The sequence below is a fragment of the Bufo gargarizans genome, chromosome 1, assembly GCF_014858855.1.
Source record: "Bufo gargarizans isolate SCDJY-AF-19 chromosome 1, ASM1485885v1, whole genome shotgun sequence".
Taxonomy (NCBI): Eukaryota; Metazoa; Chordata; class Amphibia; order Anura; family Bufonidae; genus Bufo; species Bufo gargarizans.
This window is the reverse complement of record NC_058080.1, coordinates 7449584-7473465: the sequence shown is the minus strand read 5'-3', so window position 1 is coordinate 7473465 and position 23882 is coordinate 7449584. Positions and strand designations below refer to the sequence as shown.

The window sequence follows — 23882 nt, the reverse complement described above, 5'->3', positions numbered from 1 at the left end:
AGCACTGCTCCTATTAAAGTCAAACTATCTATCCTTCCGGAGGATAGAATATCATTTAAAAAACCCTGGACAACCCCTTTAATTTACTGAAAAAACTCTATGTCTATGTTAAAGGCTATGTTCACCTTTGGGGACATTTTTTTTTAATATGATTGCATTTTACTCATTTGGGGCTAAAAGTCATTTTTTCAATTGGTGTTTATTAAAAACATTGAGCCGCTCTGTCACAAAGGGTTAACTGTTCTTCTAACCATGTGCATCCTACTTTTACTTTCACTTTCACTTTTCAGGTTATTAGTACGGACCTGGCCATATGTTTGCCTTGGCTAAAATAACAATAGTTAAATACTGGGGCTCCACTAAATACCCCAATTTCCAGGAATGGATAGAGCATATGAACAGGGTAAAGCTGTACGAATATAGTCTTGCCCATACAGTAGGAAAAAAAGCAGCCTGGCAGCGGATATGGGGTAACTGAAAATAATAACATTAGGTGTGATGACGGTAGATCCGCGGAATAAAAGGGGGGTTGGAGGGAGAGTTGGGTGGGTATAAAATAAGAGGGAGATTTAATATATGATAAGAATATGCTGTATTGTACTGCTTTTGATACTGAACTGGTATATTGTAAATTTTTATCTCTTTTTTGAAAATAAAATAAATAATAAAAAAAACAAACATTGAGCCTTTCTGTCACAAAGGGTTAAGGCCCCTTTCACACGGGCGTTGCGGGAAAATGTGCGGGTGCGTTACGGGAACACCCGCGATTTTTCTGCGCAAGTGCAAAACATTGTCATGCGTTTTGCACTCGCGTGAAAAAAATCGCGCATGTTTGGTACCCAAACCCGAACTTCTTCACAGAAGTTCAGGCTTGGGATCGTTATTCTGTAGATTGTATTATTTTCCCTTATAACATGGTTATAAGGGAAAATAATAGCATTCTGAATACAGAATGCATAGTAAAATAGCGCTGGAGGGGTTAAAAAATAAATAAAAAGTATGAGGGCTTTCACGCACCCCATTCACTTCTATGGGGCCTGCGTCGCGTGAAAATCGCACAATATAAAGCATGCTGCGATTTTCACTCAACGCACAAGTGATGCGTGAAAATCCCTGCTCATGTGAACAGCCCCATAGAAATGAATGGGTCGGTATTCAGTGCGGGTGCAACTCACACATCGCATCCGCACGGAATACTCGCCCGTGTGAAAGGGGCCTAACTGTTCTTCTAACCATGTGCATCCTACTTTTACTTTCACTTTTCAGGTTATTAGTACGGACCTGGCCATATGTTTAGGTTATAGGCCTAAAATGTCATGACAGAATCCCTTTAAGCCACATTCTTATCAGTAAGATAGGGATTGAACTTTTATTAGTGTTTATAAGTTCTGAGAGCAGAGATAAGGGGCCATTAAATTCAGATTCTGCTAGAAGAGCATCTCAGCTCTGTACAGAGAAAAGGACTCCATATTTTTAACCCCTTAGCGACCACCCATACGTGTTTTTACGTGGGTCACTAAGGGGCCTTAGGGTGGGCCGCCACTTTATTACAGCGGCCCAGTCTAAGCGCTGCACGGGTCCCCCATGCAGCTGGGAGTGGGGACCTGGCTCTCACACGAGAGCTGCGGCCCTGCTTTAACAGCCTGGACTGGCAGGAGTGCTGATGCGGGCTGATGCGCTCCCTCTGTCAGCGGACTGCATGTAAAGTGCTGACAGAGGGAGCGGACTCCCTCTGTCTCCCATCGGCACCCCGCAAATGCGATCGCAGGGTGCCAATGTGTGTGAAGGCTGCATGGGGTCTGATGTAGGCCTCAGACCAGCCTTCAGTAATTTCCAGAGATAGTGCATTGCACTTTAAAAGCAATCAAAAAGCTGTCTGTTATTAATGGGAACCTGTCACCTCCAAAAACCATCCCAAGCCACCAGCAGTACCTGAGAGTAGCCAGCAGTTTTCTTCCTGAAGGCAGATGAAGCAAAAGCTCAGAAAATGTTCTTTTATCCCCTGCCCACGTGATTTTCTAGTCATGCTTGAAGTCAAGGGGGCTGCCTCCTCCTTGCTTCAAGTCAAGGTAACTGCGCCCCCTTCCCTGCCCCTTCGCTGTGACTGACAGCGCTTATGCACGAGAGTTCGGCTGCCTTTGCCAAACTGTCAGTCACAGGCGAAGGGGCAGGGAATGGGGCGCAGTAACCTTGACTTAAAGCAAGGAGGCCGCAGCCCCTTGACTTGAAGCATGACTAGAAAATCACGCAGTCAGGGGATAAAACGTTTCCTGAGCTTTTGCTTCATCTGCCTTCAAGACTAAAACGATCGTCAGAAACACACTGCTGGCTACTCTCAAGTACTGCTGGCGGCTTGGGATGGTTTTTGGAGGTGACAGGTTCCCTTTAAGTGGTAAAGAAAACACATTTATTCAATTTAAAAAAATCCCACAAAAATGAAAAAAATTGCAAAAAAAATCTTCCCCATATGTTTGGTATTGCCGCGTCCGTAACGAACTGGACTACATACATATCATGTAAATTATCCCCTACTGTGAACGCCGTAAAAAAAAATGCTAATTTATTCTTAGTTGCCACCGAAAATTTTTAATAAAAGCAATCAAAAAGCGCCATTTACTCCAAAATGATACCAATGAAAAATACAAGTTGTTCCGCAAATATCAAGCCCTCACACAACTCCATAGAAAGAAAAATAAAAAAGTTATAGGTCTTGGGAAGCTGCAATGCAAAAACATTTTAACTTTTTTTTTAAAAAAGTGGTTTTATTGCATTAAAATATAATAATGTAAAAAAAACTATATGTATTTGGTATCACTGTAATCGTAATGACCCAGAGAATAAAGATTTTATGTTATTTATACCGGAAAATGAACACCGTAAAATTTATAACGTAAAAACGCTGTGGCAGTATTGCTGTTTTTCCCATCTCCCTCCCAGAAAGAGTTAATAAAAGTTAATCAGAAAGTTATGTGCACCCCAAAATATCGCTATAAAAACTACAACTTGTACCGCAAAAAACAAGCCCTCATAAAACTATATAGATGGAAAAATAAAAACGTGACGATGAAAAAAGGAAGAAAAAACGCTTTGTCAGTAAGGCCCAAAACAGGCTGGTCTCTAAGGAGTTACTAAAGACCAATTGAAAAAAAATATTTTTAGCTCATAATGAGTACGGTGCACTAATTTAAAAAAATTAAACCATAAAGGTGTACATAGCCTTTAAATGTGTTGCAATATTTTGTTCTGGACACTAGCTGTCCCTGTTGCAGCAGCAGGAAGTGACGCAAGAGACTGCCAGACAGGAAGTGGGATGACTGTGTGACTGAGAGGTTGTGCCTAGAATATATGGGCTTCTAAGAGACTATGCCCCCCCCCCCCACCACCACAATGTCCTAAATGCTACTTTTCATACTCACACATATCAAAGCCAAATGAGCCTGTCACAACCAGACAGCTGAGAAGCTCTGACAGAGGCCTTTCAGAACCTCCTCCTTGAGTTTCTGTGTTGTGGTATTCAGCTCCTCCTCTCGTTAGCCTCTCTCAGCTGTCATGTGTTGGACTAATTGCTTCCCTTTAAATTCTTCCCCAGAAGGATTTTCTGGGCGGCTTATACTACTTCCTGGAGTGTGTGTGCACGCTGACTCTGTCCTCCTGTTTGCTTCAAAGCTAAGTGTTGTACCTTTATCTGTTATTATCTGTTTGCTGGATCCCAGGTGACCCTGACTCCCTCCGTATCTTGTGTAGGGAGCCGGTGGTCGTGTTCCCTCACTATTGTAGGGTGCTCAGGGCTTTATAGTCAAGGTTCGTGGATATGCAAACCTCCACCATTCGGATCTTTGCATAGGCTGAGCAGCCAGGGAAAGTGCCAGGTCTTCTGCAGGGGTCTCCCTTGGTTCCTTAGTTTTTGGATCCAGCGAGTCGTTTATACATGTTGCTTTGCCTTGTTTCCTGTACACCGTCTGTGACATTATAAGCCGCCATAACCGTCTCAAGCATGGATCCGGTTTCACTTTTGGCTGAACGCTTCCAGGGTCTTTCATTGGAGGTAGCTGATCTCCGTAAGACTTTTTCTCAGCTTCAAGTGACCGGTTCAGCTTGCGTTCATGGAGTTTGTTCTGAGCCTAAGATCTCGCTCCCGGATACGTTCTCCGGGGGTAGTGAGAATTTTGTGCATTTTAGAGAGGCTTGCAAACTCCATTTTCGCCTTCTTCCCCACTCCTCTGGTGATGAGGAACGGAGGGTGGGGATCATTATATCGCTGCTCAGAGGTAACGCTCAGTCCTGGGCCTTTTCGCTGCCGGAGGGGGCACGGCCTCTCCGTTCAGTGGATGAATTCTTTTTAGCCCTGGGTCAGATATATGATGATCCGGATCGTATTGCTCTGGCTGAGTCTAGACTACGTCTATTATGCCAGAGTAAACAATCCGCAGAAATATACTGCTCAGAATTTCGGAGATGGGCAGTTGATACTGGTTGGAATGATGCTGCGCTCCGAAGTCAATTTTGCCATGGTCTTTCAGAGGGATTGAAAGATGCATTTGCCTTTCATGAGAGGCCTATTTCTTTGGACTCTGCTATGTCTCAGGCCGTTCGTATTGACAGGCGTCTTAGAGAGAGAGGAGAGATCTCTCCTTCCTGTCATACTCGGTCCCAGGACTGTGCAGCGGTCCCATTCTCTGCGCAGGGGTCTCAGTCGCCGTCAGCCCCTTCTGAGCAGGAGCCCATGCAGCTGGGGTTGATTGCTTCTGACAATAGAAGATTCAGCTCGCATGGGAGGGTTTGTTTTTGTTGTGGAGGTATAAATCATTTGGCAAATATTTGTCCCTCTAGGAGATTCAGGCAGTTTTCTGGGAGTAATAAAGAAACAAACAGGAAAAAATATTTTAAAAATGTTCCGTCTGTTACTATTGGCAGGGTTGAGGCGGAAATTGAAGGTTTTCCATTTGCTTGTAGTTCCCGTTTTGTCCTGCCGGCTAGGGTGGCGCTAGAGAGCAAGAACATTTTTTGTGAGATTTTTGTGGATAGTGGAGCAGCGGTTAATCTCATTGATAATCAATTTGCGATAACTCATGGTTTCCAGGTGCGCACTTTGGGAAAGGATATTCCTGTTTTTGCTATCGATTCCGCTCCACTTTCTCAAAAATCATTAAAGGGCATAGTTCACAATATCCATTTAATTGTGAGTGATGCTCATGTTGAGGATGTGTCATGTTTCGTCCTTAGCGGTTTACCCACCCCTCTGGTGTTGGGGCTGCCCTGGCTCACTAAGCATAACCCCACCATTGATTGGCAAGCGAGGCAAATAAATGGTTGGAGTGACTTTTGCAGAGAGAATTGCCTCATGACATCTGTTTCTGAGGTTGCTACTAAGACTGTACCATCTTTTCTCTCTGAATTTTCGGATGTCTTCTCTGAGAGTGGAGTTCAGGATTTGCCCCCGCACAGGGAGTACGATTGCCCTATTAATCTCATCCCAGACGCCAAGCTGCCTAAATCTCGTTTATACAATCTTTCCCAACCTGAGAGGATCGCTATGCGTGCTTATATCTCTGAGAGTCTGAGAAAGGGACACATACGACCCTCGAAGTCACCTGTTGCCGCTGGTTTTTTCTTTGTTAAGAAAAAAGATGGTTCTTTAAGACCTTGTCTGGATTTCAGGGAGCTGAACAATATCACAATTCGTGACCCTTATCCGCTTCCTCTGATCCCGGACCTATTTAACCAGGTTGTTGGGGCTAAAGTCTTTTCCAAATTAGATTTAAGAGGGGCATACAACCTGGTCAGGGTCAGAGAAGGAGATGAATGGAAGACGGCCTTCAATACCCCTGAGGGCCATTTTGAAAATTTGGTTATGCCTTTTGGTTTGATGAATGCCCCAGCCGTTTTTCAGCATTTCGTGAACAGCATTTTTTATCATTTGATGGGAAAATTTGTATTGGTGTATTTGGATGACATTTTGATTTTTTCTCCCGATTTCAAAACTCATAAGGAACATTTACGTCAGGTCTTGCTCATCCTGCGGGAGAATAAATTATATGCGAAACTGGAAAAATGTGTGTTTGCGGTTCCAGAAATTCAATTTCTGGGGTTTCTTCTCTCCGCTTCTGGTTTTCGCATGGACCCCGAGAAGGTCCGCGCTGTGCTTGAGTGGGAGCTTCCTGAGAATCAAAAGGCGCTGATGCGTTTTTTGGGCTTTGCCAATTATTACAGGAAGTTCATTTTGAATTATTCTTCTATTGTTAAACCACTCACTGATATGACCAGAAAGGGGGTAGATTTTTCTTCTTGGTCAGTAGAGGCGCGTAAGGCTTTTTCTGATATCAAGGAGAGTTTTGCTTCCGCTCCCATCTTGGTGCAACCTGATGTTTCTTTACCCTTCATAGTTGAGGTTGATGCTTCTGAGGTGGGTGTGGGGGCGGTCTTGTCTCAGGGTTCCTCTCCTGCCAATTGGCGACCGTGTGCCTTTTTCTCAAGAAAACTCTCCTCCGCAGAGAGAAATTACGATGTGGGAGATAGGGAATTGTTGGCCATCAAGTTGGCTTTTGAGGAATGGCACCATTGGCTAGAGGGAGCCAGACACCCTATTACCGTATTTACTGACCATAAAAATCTGGCCTACTTGGAGTCAGCCAAGCGTCTGAACCCGAGACAGGCCGATGGTCGTTGTTCTTTTCTAGGTTTAATTTTGTTGTCACGTTCCGCCCTGGAGTTAAGAATGTGAAGGCAGATGCCCTGTCACGTTGTTTTCCGGGAGGCGGGAATTTTGAAGACCCGGGTCCCATTTTGGCTGAAGGTGTGGTGGTCTCTGCTCTTTTTCCTGAATTGGAGGCAGAGGTGCAGGCAGCCCAGTCAGAGGCTCCTGATCTTTGTCCTCCTGGGAGGTTGTTTGTGCCTCTCGCTTTAAGACACAAGATTTTTAAAGAACACCACTATACGGTCCTTGCTGGGCACCCGGGGGTAAGAGCCACACTGGATCTCATCGCTCGGAGATTCTGGTGGCCTGCGCTTCGTAAGTCGGTTGAGGGTTTTGTGGCAGCCTGCGAGACTTGCGCTCGTGCCAAAGTCCCTCATTCACGGCCATCAGGTCCTCTCCTTCCCTTACCCATTCCTTCCCGTCCTTGGACACATCTGTCCATGGACTTCATAACGGACCTGCCTCGTTCCTCGGGGAAGACTGTGATTCTGGTGGTGGTGGACCGTTTTAGCAAAATGGTGCATTTCATCCCTTTTCCTGGTTTGCCCAATGCTAAGACGCTGGCGCAGGCATTTGTTGATCACATTGTCAAATTGCACGGTATTCCTTCAGACATAGTCTCTGATAGGGGCACGCAGTTTGTTTCCAGATTCTGGAAGGCTTTCTGTTCTCGCTTGGGGGTTCGGTTGTCATTCTCTTCTGCTTTCCACCCGCAATCGAATGGCCAGACAGAGCGCGTCAATCAGAATCTGGAGACATATCTGCGTTGTTTTGTGGCGGAGAATCAAGAGGATTGGTGTTCTTTTTTGTCCCTTGCTGAGTTTGCCTTAAATAACCGTCGTCAGGAGTCCTCTGATAAGTCACCATTTTTTGGTGCATATGGGTTTCATCCACAGTTTGGGACTTTCTCGGGAGAGGGGTCTTCTGGTTTACCTGATGAGGACAGATTCTCCTCGTCTTTGTCATCTATTTGGCAAAAGATTCAAGATAATCTAAAGAGCATAAGTGAGAGATATAAGCGTGTGGCTGATAAGAGACGTGTGCTTGGTCCGGACCTGAATGTTGGTGATCTGGTGTGGTTGTCTACCAAGAATATCAAATTGAAGGTTCCCTCCTGGAAGTTGGGTCCTAGGTTTATTGGGCCTTACAAAATCTTGTCTGTCATCAATCCTGTTGCATACCGTCTTGATCTTCCTCAGACTTGGAAGATCCATAATGTTTTTCATAAGTCCTTATTGAAACCTTATGTTCAACCCATTGTACCCTCGCCTTTGCCTCCTCCTCCGATTATGGTTGATGGGAATCTTGAATTTCAGGTCTCTAGGATTGTGGATTCTCGTCTTGTCCGCGGTTCTCTTCAGTACCTTGTTCAGTGGGAGGGGTATGGTCCTGAGGAGAGGATGTGGGTCCCAGTGACGGACATTAAGGCCTCTCGTCTCATCAGGGCTTTCCATAGGTCCCATCCTGAGAAGGTGGGTTCTGAGTGTCCGGAGTCCATTCGTAGAGGGAGGGGTACTGTCACAACCAGACAGCTGAGAAGCTCTGACAGAGGCCTTTCAGAACCTCCTCCTTGAGTTTCTGTGTTGTGGTATTCAGCTCCTCCTCTCGTTAGCCTCTCTCAGCTGTCATGTGTTGGACTAATTGCTTCCCTTTAAATTCTTCCCCAGAAGGCTTTTCTGGGCGGCTTATACTACTTCCTGGAGTGTGTGTGCACGCTGACTCTGTCCTCCTGTTTGCTTCAAAGCTAAGTGTTGTACCTTTATCTGTTATTTTCTGTTTGCTGGATCCCAGGTGACCCTGACTCCCTCAGTATCTTGTGTAGGGAGCCGGTGGTCGTGTCCCCTCACTATTGTAGGGTGCTCAGGGCTTTATAGTCAAGGTTCGTGGATATGCAAACCTCCACCATTCGGATCTTTGCATAGGCTGAGCAGCCAGGGAAAGTGCCAGGTCTTCTGCAGGGGTCTCCCTTGGTTCCTTAGTTTTTGGATCCAGCGAGTCGTTTATACATGTTGCTTTGCCTTGTTTCCTGTACACCGTCCGTGACAGAGCCCTTAACAAGACCTAAACCTCCAGACAGTCAATACACTCTAAGCATTACCACGACTGGAGCTGTTATGTACATGTTAACTGGGATGCTGTGTGAGAACAGGGCGTCAGAGGTCATGCAGAGTGTGAATGTTTTCATGGTTTGCCACACTGCTTGTTCTAGGAGAGGAGCCTAATTGATAAATGGCGTTCGCAGGAGGGCTGGAGAGTGCCGACTGCCATCATGCACACAGGGCCAACACCAGGTCGGGCGCCATTAGCTACCATGGATGTTCCTGTCTGCTATTTGTGGAGGGAACATTGACCAGCCTTTAGAATGTCCAGGACATTGAGGAACCAGTCCAACTGCCTTTTATGACTCAAAGGATTTGTTGTTCCATCAAGATAAGAACCGTCCACACACTGTCTGCACTACACAACGTGATCTTTAGGGTATCCAGACGCTCCCCTGACCAGCTTGATCACCAGATCTCTCCCTCATAGAAAATGTCTGGGACTGGATGCGGTAATTGATCTCCCATGTACAGCAGCTGCCCACCACCTTGCCTGAACAACAGATCAAAGTTGAAAGGTCTTGTAATGACCACAGGAGGAGATCCAACATCTGTATGACCATTACCATGTCCAAGTGGCAGTGTGTGTCACAGCAAGGGGAAATGCCACCCAGTATTAATGTGACCCTGTCTCTACATATACTCTGCAGCAGAACCAAAAATAAAGGGGACACTACCTTGGTTGTGTGAGCATTGACGGTACCTGTTGCATATGCACTTGCCAGCTGAAGGCATCTGTGTTGGTCCCATTGTCACGGATCAGCAGATGTGAACCCACTATGCCACTGACTGGCTATGCTCTAGAGGGGCGTGTCTAAGCAACTACCTAGTATTCACCAGAGCCTCAGATGCTGAGGATGGACTTGAGCCATTAGGGTAGTTGTCAGGGACTACTCCAGAGCAACCACCGAGTCAGTGGCAGCTGGTCTAGGCGGACCAGGGAGTACCTGAGCAGGTACCTGAAGTATAAGCAGAGACGTAACCAGGACCAGCGGTGCAGGACCGAAGGATGAGGCAGAGGCGTCGTCAGACAGGCAGGAGGTCGGGGCAGGCAATCCGGGTCGGCAACAGGATAATCAAAGCAGGCAGGGATGAGAAGACAAGCAGAGTGCAGGAACGAAGAACAAGATCAGAAGCACCAGTGGTTATCAGGCTCTTTAGCAAACACTAGGACCTTGACACTGAGGTGTCTGGGAAAAGGGCTGAACCATTTAAATACCTGCAGAAGAGCCAGGGTTGGTCAGCAAGGTCACCTGACCTAATCCCACCCGCCCAGGGAGTGATGAGTGCCGCCCCTAGAGCAGGGTAACATGACACCAGACGAACATAGGCTGTGTCCAGGGCTGAATAGAAGCTGTGGAGCAGAATCCTCAGAAGCAATATCACTTATACAAACAGAGTGTCCCGGACTGTTACACCCATGTTCATATGTGCCCATATTACTGAAGAGAAATATGTTTTAATATATGCAAATGAGCATCTAGGTGCAACGTTGGTTACACCTAGAGGTTCTGTTTTCTCTGCAACTGCCGTGTCCTCTCCATTTTGATTGACAGGACCAGGCGCCTGGCCCTGTCAATCAAAGTGCAGAGGGTATAGCAGTTACAAAGAGCTGGCGTGAGATGCACCTAATTTATTAAGGCGCATCTCTGCCCTGCCGTACACCAGAAGCTGCAGACTATGACAGCCAAGGGCTGGTGCACACTTCAGTTATAACTTACACCAGTTTCTGAGGCAAATTATAGTAAATCCGGTGGGCCGCGTGAAGCCCCACACCTTCCTCTAAGCCGCACCCCTTTTTCTCGCTACTATAGAAAAGTGTTCCGAAGCTTCAAAAGTCGCCCATTATGGTGCATATATGGTGTGTGCCATAATGTGCAACTTTTTTAATGCAATAGTGGAGTAAAAGGCTTAATAAATGTCCCTCAGAGCATTTTGATAAGTGGCGATGAACACCTAACCTAACTGATGTATCTGATTGGATAAATGTCTGGGACCCTCTTAACTGGATAAGCTCTTATTAAAAATTGACTTTCCTGAACTATGGACGCACTGTAGCACGCTGGAGACACCCCTTTTAAAAAGGTGTCCAAAGATAAATTAAAGAGGTACTCCAGTGCAAAACAAACCTTTTCCCCTTGCTGCGCATGGTGCAAAAAAGAAATCGAGCTTATACTCACCTCCCCAATTCTCCGCTGCTGCCATTCTGATTGTGCTGGCGTCCCCGCTGCTCCGCACTTCCAGCTGACGTCTGGACACAGCAGGAAATGGCTGGGAATGCTGCTCAGCCGACCACCGACGGCAGTGATAACCTGCCTCAGCCAGTGATTGGCGGAGCAGCATTCCCAGCCATTCCCTGCTGTGTCGAAATGTCAGCAGGAAGTGCAGAGCAGCAGGGACTACAGCACAGTCGGAACAGCGGCAGGGGATCGGAAATATGACTATAATTTCTACTCTTTTTTTAACCCTGTGCAGCCAGGCACTGGAATACCCATTTAATAGTTTCTTATATCCTCATGTTAGTGCTTTGTCCCATAATGTGAAGCCAGTCTGCTCAGTCTTTGTAGATCTAACCGTTAACCCATATCCCTTTTTCCTATGAGGAAATGTATGGTTCTTAAAGGGCACCATACTCTATTACAGACTTCTTAAAATTAGAGCATAGTACTCTATAAGAGAACTATACAAGTGAGTATAATGACATCCGCTAAACAGCCCCCAAAAGGGTCAGATGAGGGTGGAAGGGGCAACAAAGAAACCTCTTCCTGGTTCTATGATGTCACTCTTAGCCAGTTGGCAGTTCTCAAAGGAATCATATGACATACGTTCTGTGATTCCTTAGAAACAGAATCATGGATACGATACTTTCCTGGGCCTCTGACTCATATGGCACCCCATTGCGCCCACTAGTATACTTAATTAACCTCTATTTTATAGGTCCATCATAGTGACAGGTACTCTTAGTGCCCATAGCAGCAATGTAGATAAAATAAACACACTCCCTTCTGTGCAGCCCAGGTGCACTGCCAGCCCCTAGGCTGATGCCTAGTTTGCATCTGTTATACAACCAGAAGCTATTCCCGAGACTAGAAATATACACACAGTTTTTATTCAGAGATGAATACGTCAATTTATCATTTACAGACATTGGCTTCAGATATATCATAAAACTTCAAACAGATCGAGCCATTATAAATATATATCTTCTCATTGTGATACATTCTTCACTGTGGACTGGAAATTACTGGGCTCTGGTTGGGGTGGATTGAAGGGTTAGAGGAATGAGGCTATCATGCCTGTCTATGGTTTCTTATGGAAGATGTTTGGTGCGGCCTCGTTATTTGGCTCTTCCATAACTTGAAAGGGTTTGTTGGAGAGAGCGGCTTCTCTCATCTTGTAATAGACAAATTCATTCTCCTGGAACATCCTCAGCTCCATCTCTGTCTGTGCACGCATCGCCTATAGAGAGACAGATGTTACCACTGAGTATGCACAAGAAATCATTGGGTAACATTCTCCCCTATAACAACCAACGCAATGCTTTCTATAATATGCAAAATGAATAGTCAGAGGATAGTCCCATGGTTTGGATATATGATATATGACCTATAGCCATAACAGAACCCTCCTAAATTGCCTCCTATGAGCAAGAATATAACTATGATAATGCTGCTCCTATCTATAAGACTATAACTATTATAATAGTGCTCCTATGTACAAGAATATAACTACTATAATACTGCCTCCTATGTACAAGAATATAACTACTATAATACTGCTCCTATGTACAAGAATATAACTACTATAATACTGCCTCCTATGTACAAGAATATAACTACTATAATAGTGCTCCTATGTACAAGAATATAACTACTATAATACTGCTCCTATGTACAAGACTATAACTACTATAATACTGCTCCTATGTACAAGAATATAACTACTATAATACTGCTCCTATGTACAAGACTATAACTACTATAATACTGCCCCTATGTACAAGAATATAACTACTATAATACTGCTCCTATGTACAAGAATATAACTACTATAATACTGCTCCTATGTACAAGAATATAACTACTATAATACTGCCTCCTATGTACAAGACTATAACTACTATAATACTGCCCCTATGTACAAGAATATAACTACTATAATACTGCTTCCATGTACAAGAATATAACTACTATAATACTGCCTCCTATGTACAAGAATATAACTACTATAATACTGCTCCTATGTACAAGAATATATCTACTATAATACTGCTCCTATGTACAAGAATAGAACTACTATAATACTGCCTCCTATGTACAAGAATAGAACTACTAGAATACAGCCTCCTATGTACAAGAATATAACTGCTATAATACTGCCTCCTATGTACAAGAATATAACTACTATAATACTGCTCCTATGTACAGGAATGTAACTACTATAATACTGCTCCTATGTACAAGAATATAACTACTATAATACTGCTCCTATGTACAAGAATATAACGACTATAATACTGCTCCTATGTACAGAATATAACTACTATAACACTGCTCCTATGTACAAGAATATAACTACTATAATACTGCTCCTATGCACAAGAATATAACTACTATAATACTGCTCCTATGTACAAGAATATAACTACTATAATACTGCTCCTATGTACAAGAATATAACTACTATAATACTGCTCCTATGTACAGGAATATAACTACTATAATACTGCTCCTATGTACAAGAATATAACTACTATAATACTGCTCCTATGTACAAGAATATAACTAGTATAATACTGCTCCTATGTACAAGAATATAACTGCTATAATACTGCTCCTATGTACAAGACTATAACTACTATAGTACTGCTCTTATGTACAAGAATATAACTACTATAATGCTGCTCCTATGTACAGGAATATAACTACTATAACACTGCTCCTATGTACAAGAATATAACTACTATAATACTGTCTCCTATGTACAAGAATATAACTACTATAATACTGCTCCTATGTACAGGAATATACATACTATAATACTGCTCCTATGTACAAGAATATAACTACTATAATACTGCTCCTATGTACAAGAATATATCTACTATAACACTGATCCTATGTACAAGAATATAACTGCTATAATACTGCTCCTATGTACAAGAATATAACTACTATAATACTGCTCCTATGTACAAGGATATAACTACTATAATACTGCCTCCTATGTACAAGGATATAACTACTATAATACTGTCTCCTATGTACAAGAATATAACTGCTATAATACTGCTCCTATGTACAAGAATATAACTACTATAATACTGCTCCTATGTACAAGGATATAACTACTATAATACTGTCTCCTATGTACAAGAATATAACTGCTATAATACTGCTCCTATGTACAAGAATATAACTACTATAATACTGCTCCTATGTACAAGGATATAACTACTATAATACTGTCTCCTATGTACAAGAATATAACTACTATAATACTGCTCCTATGTACAGGAATATACATACTATAATACTGCTCCTATGTACAAGAATATAACTACTATAATACTGCTCCTATGTACAAGAATATAACTACTATAATACTGCTCCTATGTACAGGAATATACATACTATAATACTGCTCCTATGTACAAGAATATAACTACTATAATACTGCTCCTATGTACAATAATATAACTACTGTAATACTGCTCCTATGTACAAGAATATAACTACTGTAATACTGCTCCTATGTACAAGAATATAACTACTATAATACTGCTCCTATGTACAAGGATTTGCTCCTCAATCCTTAAATTGTATATAGAACTTAGTGAAAGATGTATTCTACTTACCTCCAGATCTTTGGTAATAGGATGAGTAGGTCCATGAGTAATTAAGAGGACAGCAAAAGCTTTACAGATCATCCCGTGACCAACTTCAATGAGTCCGGCATGCCAGTGTGTGACTCCAGCCCTCATTATCGCCATCCCAAGCTGGGCATTGTTTGGATGGTATATTTTCCTGTTGGAAAATGGGGGATCATTAATTATAACACCTCTCTCTATCTGCTTGTATACTATAAAATAGCATATTGTAAACATTTTCAGGTTTCTTTTGACATCTGTCAATCCCTTATTTACTTGTATCTTGAACTTTAATTACTTACAAGTAACCATCCACCTTCTTCTTGGCATTCTCGGCAGCTTCCTCAAACATCTGGAGATAGGACAGTACCTCAGAGGCTATGCTCAGGATTTGCAGCATGTAAATATTGGTGTCTGCTAAGACAGGTTCCTGCCTCTTGAGACATTCACGACAAAGCTTCACCACCTGTCACCAAAATATAGAAATGTTTCTGGAGGATAGATCATAAATATCTAAAAGCTGTAATACCCTTTAAAGTGGCCATGCACAAGAGAACTTGAACTGGTCATACACTTTAGACTAATTATAAACTTGCTGATCTTGGTTGGACTGACAGACCATACAGTGTTTATGGTGGCCTCCTTACTCTGCCCTGATGGTAGATGTTAGAAGATAGAAGGATTAGGCAGTTAGAATTCAACATGATCTCATGGGGTATAAGCCACTACCAGAGGTTTGATAGCGACTTACCCCCTTTCCCATTTGGAACACATGTACAGTCAGTCATTTGGGGGGTCTGGAGAGATAGCTGTTGACCACTCAGCTGACAGCTTTCTAATGTGTATTGTAGGAGAGTCCCCGGAATAATAATGGACGGACGATACGTGCCACCAGAGGTCCTGGCCTCGGTGGAGTAAGAACCGGATCATTGCGGTTACAGCGGCGAATGCTGCTGGCGCAGCGTGTCCGGGCCAGTTCTTACTGTTCCCCACGTCCAGCCCAGGTTTTTGGTGGAGCTGGGCCTTTAAAGAACCCAGCCTGCTGATGATGGGGGTGGGGTGTGTCTTGCTGTGCTGGAGATTTCCACAGACAGAGTCAGTGCTGGTGAAGGAGAGTCTGGGCGCAGCACACATTGAAGGATAGCCCTGGGACCTGTGGTGCTACGAGCCGAAGGGGCTCTGGCCTGAGGGAGACAAAGGCAGATAGCCTAGAAGCCTGCAGAACTGCTGTGGTCTGTCCAAAACAAGGTGACTCAAACCTGCTGTTTATTTTCTATGGAAGGACTTTTGTTCTATGCACTATGTGGATATGCACCTGTGTGGTCTGCACATTGCCTGTTATGCCGTTGGTGTGAATAAAGTCACAGTGTATCACAAAGACTGTCTATGATTGCCTCAATACTGCCGCCACTACCGTAGCCTACCACGAGCACATCCCCACAATTGGTGGCTTGGAGCGGGCATTCCTGCAGTGAGGCAGGCCTGAGGCAAGAGTTGTGTTGGACTGCATGTCATATATCAGGCCTGCAAGTTTTATGGTTCCTGACAAGATGGAGGAGGCCATTAAGCACCTGATTCAGAGTAATGTACAGCAGCAACAGGCATTGCAGGCTCAGAGGGAAAGTAATGAGCTACAGCAAAAAAGACATGGGGAGGCTATGTGTGCACAGCAGCAAACAAACAATCTCCTAATGCAGCAGCTGGTAGCCATGCAAGAGTCGGTGCAAACATCCCTGCAAGGAGTTTCAACTGCGACAACCCCGACTGGGTCTACCGCCAGGGACAAAGTCCGATCCGCCCTGAGGAAAATGGGTCCGGGAGATGATATAGAGGCATTCCTGATGGTATTCGAAAGAACCGTGGAGCAAGAGAGGCTGCCGTTGGAGCAGTGGGCCGAGGTGGTGGCGCCTTTTCTGGTGGGGGACGCTCAAAAGGCCTATTTTGACCTCAGCTGCGATGAGGCCAAGGACTATGAGAGGCTAAAAGCTGAGGTGTTGGCCAGGTTGGGGGTAAACACCTATGTGCGAGCGCACAGGGTGTGTCAGTGGGTGTTTGCCGAGTCCCGACCCGCCCGGTCACAAGCCTATGACTTACTTCACCTAGTAAAAAAATGGCTTCAGCCTGAAATATTGAGCACTTCTCAGATGGTTGAAAGGGTCGTGGTCGACAGGTTCGTGCGTACCCTCCCGAGAGCCATACAGCGCTGGGTGGGACAAGGCGATCCAGGCAACCTGGAACAACTGGTTAGCCTGGTGGAGAGGTATATGGCCACTCAGGATTTGGTGCGGGACTCAGCGGTACTACCGAAGTCACGTCAGCCCCCGCTGCCGACCCGGGATCCTGAAAAAGGGATCCCACCACATAAGGAGGGGAGTGGATCTCCAGTCCTGGGGAGGAGGGAGGCTGCGAGGATCAGATGTTGGCATTGTCAGGACTGGGGACATGTGGCATCCAACTGCCCTAGGGCATCCGAACCCATGGACTGCGGGTTCGCTCGCCGGTCCTCTTTTTATGCCCAACCGGTGTATATAGCTGACCCCCTGCTGGCGGCGGACAACCCTCCGGTGTGTGATGTCGTTGTTAATGGACACTCCGTGCAGGCCCTGCTGGACTCTGGGAGCCTGGTAACTCTGGTCCATGAGTCGCTGGTAACGGAAAAACTCCCAGAAAGGCGAACCCTTACAATTGTCTGTATACATGGGGATCGCAGGGAGTATCCCACCACTAAGGTTACCCTGGCAGTGTGTGGAAAGGAGGTACCACATGTCGTCGGGGTGGGGAGACGGCTCCCTTATGCCGCAATATTGGGGAGGGACTTTCCCCTGTTCTGGACTTTGTGGAGGAACGGGTTGCCTACCTATGGGGAAGGAAAATGTCCAGGTCCCGAGCCCGAGGACCCCGAGGCAGGGGCCCCAGCTGTAGGGGTCACCGTAGAGGAGGTAGAGTGTAACCCTGACCGGTTTCCCCTAGAAGTATTGGCGGGTGAGACAGTAGAAAGTTTGTCCATCCTGGATCTGGAGGTACCCCGAGAAACCTTCGGGACCGCACAGCTCCAGGATTCGACGTTATTGCGGGCTAGAGAAGGTGTGTCGGTGGTTAATGGTGTTGCCCAGCGTCCCGGCGCCGATACCGTATTTCCTCACCTGGCCTATAACCAGGACCTGTTATATAGGGTAGATAAGGTGAGGCAGGAGGTGGTGGAACAACTGGTGGTGCCCCAGCCTTACCGGCGAATGGTCTTGGATTTAGCGCATGCGCATGTGTTGGGTGGTCATCTGGGGGTTAAGAAAACGCTGGAGCGAATTCTACAACGGTTCTATTGGCCTGGGATATATGAGGAAGTCCGGAGGTTCTGTCAGTCCTGTCCAGTGTGTCAGCTGACTAGCCCCCAACCTCAGTATCGCAGTCCACTGGTACCTATGCCCATTATAGAGGTGCCCTTCGAAAGGATCGCCACGGATCTGGTAGGCCCCATTATTAAGTCAGCCCGAGGTCACCAACACATCCTGGTAGTGTTAGACTATGCCACTCGCTATCCGGAGGCGGTCCCATTGCGCCATACGTCGGCCAAGGTAATAGCTAAAGAGCTCATGAGTATGTTTGCCCGGGTGGGGATACCAAAGGAGATTCTGACGGACCAGGGGACACCCTTTATGTCCAAAATAACAAAGGAATTGTGTAAGCTATTAAATATTAAACACCTGCACACGTCCGTCTACCATCCCCAAACCGATGGGTTAGTAGAACGGTTTAATAAGACCCTGAAGTCCATGCTAAAAAGAGTCGTGGCTAAGGACGGGAGAGATTGGGACTTACTGTTGCCCTATGTTTTGTTTGCGGTACGGGAAGTGCCCCAGGCGTCCACGGGGTTCTCGCCCTTTGAGTTGTTATATGGGCGACATCCCCGTGGGCTACTGGATATCGCTAAGGAAGCATGGGAGCAACAGCCTACGCCTCATAAAAGTGTGATAGAGCACATAGGAAAAATGCAGGACCGAATAGGGGTCGTGTTGCCGATCGTCCGTGAGCACATGGAAGCGGCACAACTGGCCCAGAGTCGGGTATATAACCGAACCGCCCGGGTAAGGACATTTCACCCGGGGGACCGAGTTCTTGTACTCGTGCCCACGGTCGAGAGTAAATTCTTGGCCCGGTGGCAAGGACCCTATGAAGTTAAGGAGAAGGTGGGCCCAGTTGATTACAGGATATACCAGCCAGGGAGGCGGAAGCCCGAACAGGTATATCATGTGAATCTACTAAAACCTTGGAGAGACAGAGAGAATTTGTTTGCAGACAGCCCGCCCTCTGTCGGGACGTCAGGGAGTGACCCGGGGTCACCAGGTGTTCCGGAGAACGCCGCTGGGGTGACGATAGGGGACGGACTGTCGACCAAACAAGCACAAGAGGTGAAAGAATTTGTTAGTCGGAATAGGGACGTATTCTCTGACCTTCCTGGACGTACCACCTTGATCGAGCATGACATTGTCACTGAGCCCCGGGTGAAAGTCCGCCTAAGACCATACCGAGTACCGGAGGCTCGGCGACAGGCCATTTCGCAGGAGGTAAGATCGATGCTACGTCTAGGGGTCATAGAAGAGTCAAAGAGCGAGTGGGCTAGCCCGATTGTCCTTATTCCCAAACCGGATGGTTCATTACGGTTCTGTAATGATTTTAGGAAATTGAATGAGGTATCAAAATTTGATGCCTATCCCATGCCTCGGGTAGACGAGTTGATAGAGCGGCTGGGAAAAGCCCGGTATTTTTCGATCCTAGATCTCACGAAGGGCTACTGGCAGGTACCTCTGACGGAGGCGGCAAAGGAGAAGACGGCCTTTGTCACCCCGGAGGGGCTTTTTCAGTATAGGGTGTTGCCTTTTGGGTTGCATGGCGCTCCGGCTACGTTCCAGCGTCTGATGGATGTCGTCCTCAAGCCCCATCACCAGTATACCTCCGCGTATCTGGATGATATAGTCGTGTTTAGCCCAGACTGGGAGGGTCATTTGTCAAAACTTCAGGCAGTGATAGATTCTCTAAGGAAGGCGGGGTTAACTGCCAACCCCAAAAAAATGCTCGGTGGGACTAGAGGAAGCTCGCTATTTTGGGTATGTGATTGGACGCGGAGTCATTAGGCCCCAAGTGAATAAAGTTGAAGCAATCCGGAATTGGCCCAGGCCTCGTACGTCCAAGCAAGTACGGTCATTTTTGGGCCTGATTGGGTACTACATGAGGTTCATTCCCCATTTTGCCACCTTGGCAGCCCCGTTAACCGGCCTCTTGAAGGGTAGAAAGTCGGTGATGGTTCGCTGGGGGGAGAAGGAGGAGGAGGCGTTCTCCCGTTTGAAGTCGGCCCTATGTGAGTCCCCAGTTCTGGTGACGCCCGACTTCAAGAGGGAGTTTGTAGTTCAAACGGATGCCTCGGGAGTAGGACTAGGGGCTGTGCTTTCCCAAGAGCTCAACGGGGAAGAGCACCCCGTGGTTTTTCTAAGCCGCAAGCTTACCCCAGCAGAAACCCGGTATAGCATTGTGGAGAGAGAGTGCCTCGCCATCAAGTGGGCACTCGAGTCTCTCAGATATTACCTTCTGGGGAGAAGGTTCCGTCTGGTGACCGACCACTCCCCTCTCCAGTGGATGAGTCGGGCTAAGGAGGGGAGCGCTCGGGTTACCAGGTGGTTCTTGTCCCTCCAGAACTTTAAGTTCACTGTTGAGCACAGGGCCGGCCGCTTACAGGGGAACGCAGATGCCCTGTCCCGGGTACACTGCTGTGCGTGTGTTCACCCCCTCAGGCTTGAACGGTATGTTCAAGCCCTCAGGGCTGAACAAAGGGGGGGGATATGTAGGAGAGTCCCCGGAATAATAATGGACGGACGATACGTGCCACCAGAGGTCCTGGCCTCGGTGGAGTAAGAACCGGATCATTGCGGTTACAGCGGCGAATGCTGCTGGCGCAGCGTGTCCGGGCCGGTTCTTACTGTTCCCCACGTCCAGCCCAGGTTTTTGGTGGAGCTGGGCCTTTAAAGAACCCAGCCTGCTGATGATGGGGGTGGGGTGTGTCTTGCTGTGCTGGAGATTTACACAGACAGAGTCAGTGCTGGTGAAGGAGAGTCTGGGCGCAGCACACATTGAAGGATAGCCCTGGGACCTGTGGTGCTACGAGCCGAAGGGGCTCTGGCCTGAGGGAGACAAAGGCAGATAGCCTAGAAGCCTGCAGAACTGCTGTGGTCTGTCCAAAACAAGGTGACTCAAACCTGCTGTTTATTTTCTATGGAAGGACTTTTGTTCTATGCACTATGTGGATATGCACCTGTGTGGTCTGCACATTGCCTGTTATGCCGTTGGTGTGAATAAAGTCACAGTGTATCACAAAGACTGTCTATGATTGCCTCAATACTGCCGCCGCTACCGTAGCCTACCACGAGCACATCCCCACAGTATGGACAGTCTTACCCCCATCTACGGGGGTTTCCAGCATTCTGTTTTATGCTAAGTGACAACATATAACTCCACAGGACTATGGAAATAACAAGGTTTCACCCACCGCTAGACAACTATGAAGTTGTCCCATCTCCACGCCGGCCTTCTACTGTTTTCGTAACTCCCATTGTAGTGGCAATGATGAGATGGGACAACCCCTTTAAGTAAAATTTCCCTGTAACTCATGCTTTCATAATGAAGATGAAATTAGTGACGATAAGAAAAATCATACACACCTCATGGTAAGCTCCTTCAGCCTTAGCTTTGTCTATCTTCTCCAGGGTACTTTTTGAGAATTGTATGACTTCTTTCACCACATTTTCTGCAGGCTACAAAATAAAATTAGATCCTGTAAGTTATCTTGTCAGTAAAAGTCTGTATTGGGAAATGTAGAATTTTTAAAAATGTCCCTAATTTGGTAGCCATTCATTACAATAAGTTCATCTTTCTGATAAATATTCTCACATAATTCATTAGGCTACATTTTTAGAATGAAAAATGGATGCAGCAGAATGTGTCTTGTGCCCACTCAGTCCAGGGTCAGTCTGGCCCACCAGAGGATCCTCTGGTGGCCCAGGCTCTGATTCAATAGTAGACCCCAAAGGTCCAGGAGAAGGAAAACATTTGTAGATGCCTTTGGGATAATCATTTCCCACTTAGGTCTTATTCTTTGATTCCAAAACCGTTAGATATTATTGATGATATACTGTAGGGGTTGGGCCCCAAGAATGATTTCCTCTGATGGGACCAAGGAACCCTAGTCTGACACTGACTCAACAGACTGCAATTATGTCAGAAAATAGTCCAATTTAAGCTTGGGATACTTGCCGGCAACCCCAATAAACCAACTGCTGTAACATAGAAAATAGTAACTTTTTGAGAAGTTGTCATAGCTTAAAGGGGTTGTTCGGGTTCAGAGCTGAACCCGGACAAACCTCTATTTTCACCCCGACAGCCCCCCTGACTTGAGCATTGGAGCAGTTCATGCTCCGATGCTCTCCTTTGCGCTGTGCTAAATCGCGCAGGGCAAAGGCTCTTTTATTTACAATAACACACTGCCGGGCGGAGGCTTCCGCCCGGCAGTGTGTTTGGTGACGTCACCGGCTCTGATGGGAGGGCTTTAGCGCTGCCCTAGCAGTTTTACTGGCTAGAACAGCGCTAAAGCCCGCCCATCAGTGCCGGTGACGTCACCAGGCTCCCTGAGCAGCCAGAAGAAGAGGCTTCAGCGCTCCTGCAAGGGAGCCGGTACGTCACTGAGTCTAAGAAAACTTCACTTCCGGCGAAGAATTTCCTATAAGAAAATGAGGCTTCAGAAACATGTGGAAAAGGTAGGACATGGATGTATGTTATATGTATGTCTGTCTTGTACTAATGTAACAAAGTCCTCAATCCCGGACAACCTCTTTAAAGGGGTATTTCAGAACAATAAAAAAGCTTGGGAATGGCCTGCAAATTATTAAAAAAATTAATTAGCTTATGCTCAACTTGCCAATACCCCTCCATTGCCATTCCAATGGTTCCTGGGTCTCCACTGCTGTCTACCTCCTTCCTCGAAATGGCAGGAAAGGATGGGATTGCTGCTCAGTCACTCAGTCATTTTCATGATTTAAGCACTTTCTAGTTTGTTCCAGGAATCTGTCTGATTTCCAGCAGAGAACCGGATGGATGTTTTTCCACTTTTTGACATGTCATTCAAAGGTGTTTTTGCCTTCCACAGGATCAAGTCAAAGCTAGCTAGCTATTTACGTATGTTTCCTAACATTGTGCCATCTGTGGTAATCACATCCCTATGCAAGTTCTCACCACTCATCAGATGACACCAAGCAGAAATGGGCCTTCTTTCTCTCAAGGGGTCCCAAACAGTGGTACTGGCTGCCTATATGGTATGTACTGTATATCTCTCACATATGTGGCAGAATGAAATTTAGGTGACCTCAGGCACAGACAGCACTGCAACATTTGACCCTACACCATCATGTTATAATAAATTGTTAATGAAAATCAAGGCCAAATGGTGCAACTACACCGGACCCACCAGCGGCAGCTCACATGACACCTTCTTCCCAATCATTTTGGATCCGGCGGGACGCGGGATGCAGCATGTCCCACTTTCAACTATATCTGCGCCCTGAAGATGCAGATACAGTTGAATATAAGAGTGAAGCAAAGAACCATGAGCTCCCTGCTTCCCATTTCCCTTGCCTGTGCATTTCCCAGCAGTAAGGATGAAGTACACTGAGCAGGAGAAGCACATGTAAGGGGAGAATGTGCTCTGTTCACCATGGAAATGAGGCTTGGTGAGTAGTGCTTTTTTATTTTATTAAAATTAGGGCATCATTACTGGGGCACAAAGGGGGTAATACTGTTGTGAAGGGCATTAATGGGGGAGGACTACTGTAAGGGGTCACAAAAGGGGACAGTAATATTGTGAAGAGAGCACTTAGTGGTCATAACTGATCTGAAGGGCAGTAAAGAGGCATTACTAATGTAAGAGGCAAGTAAGGTGGCATAAGTACTTTGAGGGGGCACTATGGGGGCATAACTACTTTGAGGGATACTAAGGGGGCGTAACTCTTGTGGGGCATAACTACTGTGAGGGGGCACTAAAGGAGAATAACTACTGTCAGGTGTCACTAAGTGGGCATACCAACTGTAAGGTGGCACTAAGGGGGCATAACCACTGTAAGGAGATACTAAGGGGACAAGACTATTGTAAACGGGAACTAAAGGTGCGTATCTACTGTGATGG

General features: G+C 46.0%; 1 protein-coding gene across 2 annotated transcripts in view; it reads right to left on the bottom strand.

Annotated features, from left to right (window-relative positions):
* Positions 1–11886: 11886 nt before the first annotated feature.
* SMYD1 (SET and MYND domain containing 1) overlaps positions 11887–23882 on the bottom strand; it is a 51866-nt gene continuing 39870 nt past the window's right edge. For both annotated transcript variants that reach the window (XM_044294338.1, XM_044294345.1), the window contains 4 exons: positions 21370–21462; positions 14965–15128; positions 14651–14819; positions 11887–12252 (listed from right to left, as the gene is read on the bottom strand). In XM_044294338.1, the coding sequence (XP_044150273.1) occupies positions 12094–12252; positions 14651–14819; positions 14965–15128; positions 21370–21462 (585 nt within the window). In that variant the 3' untranslated portion in view covers positions 11887–12093. The remainder of the gene's footprint in view (positions 12253–14650; positions 14820–14964; positions 15129–21369; positions 21463–23882) is intronic.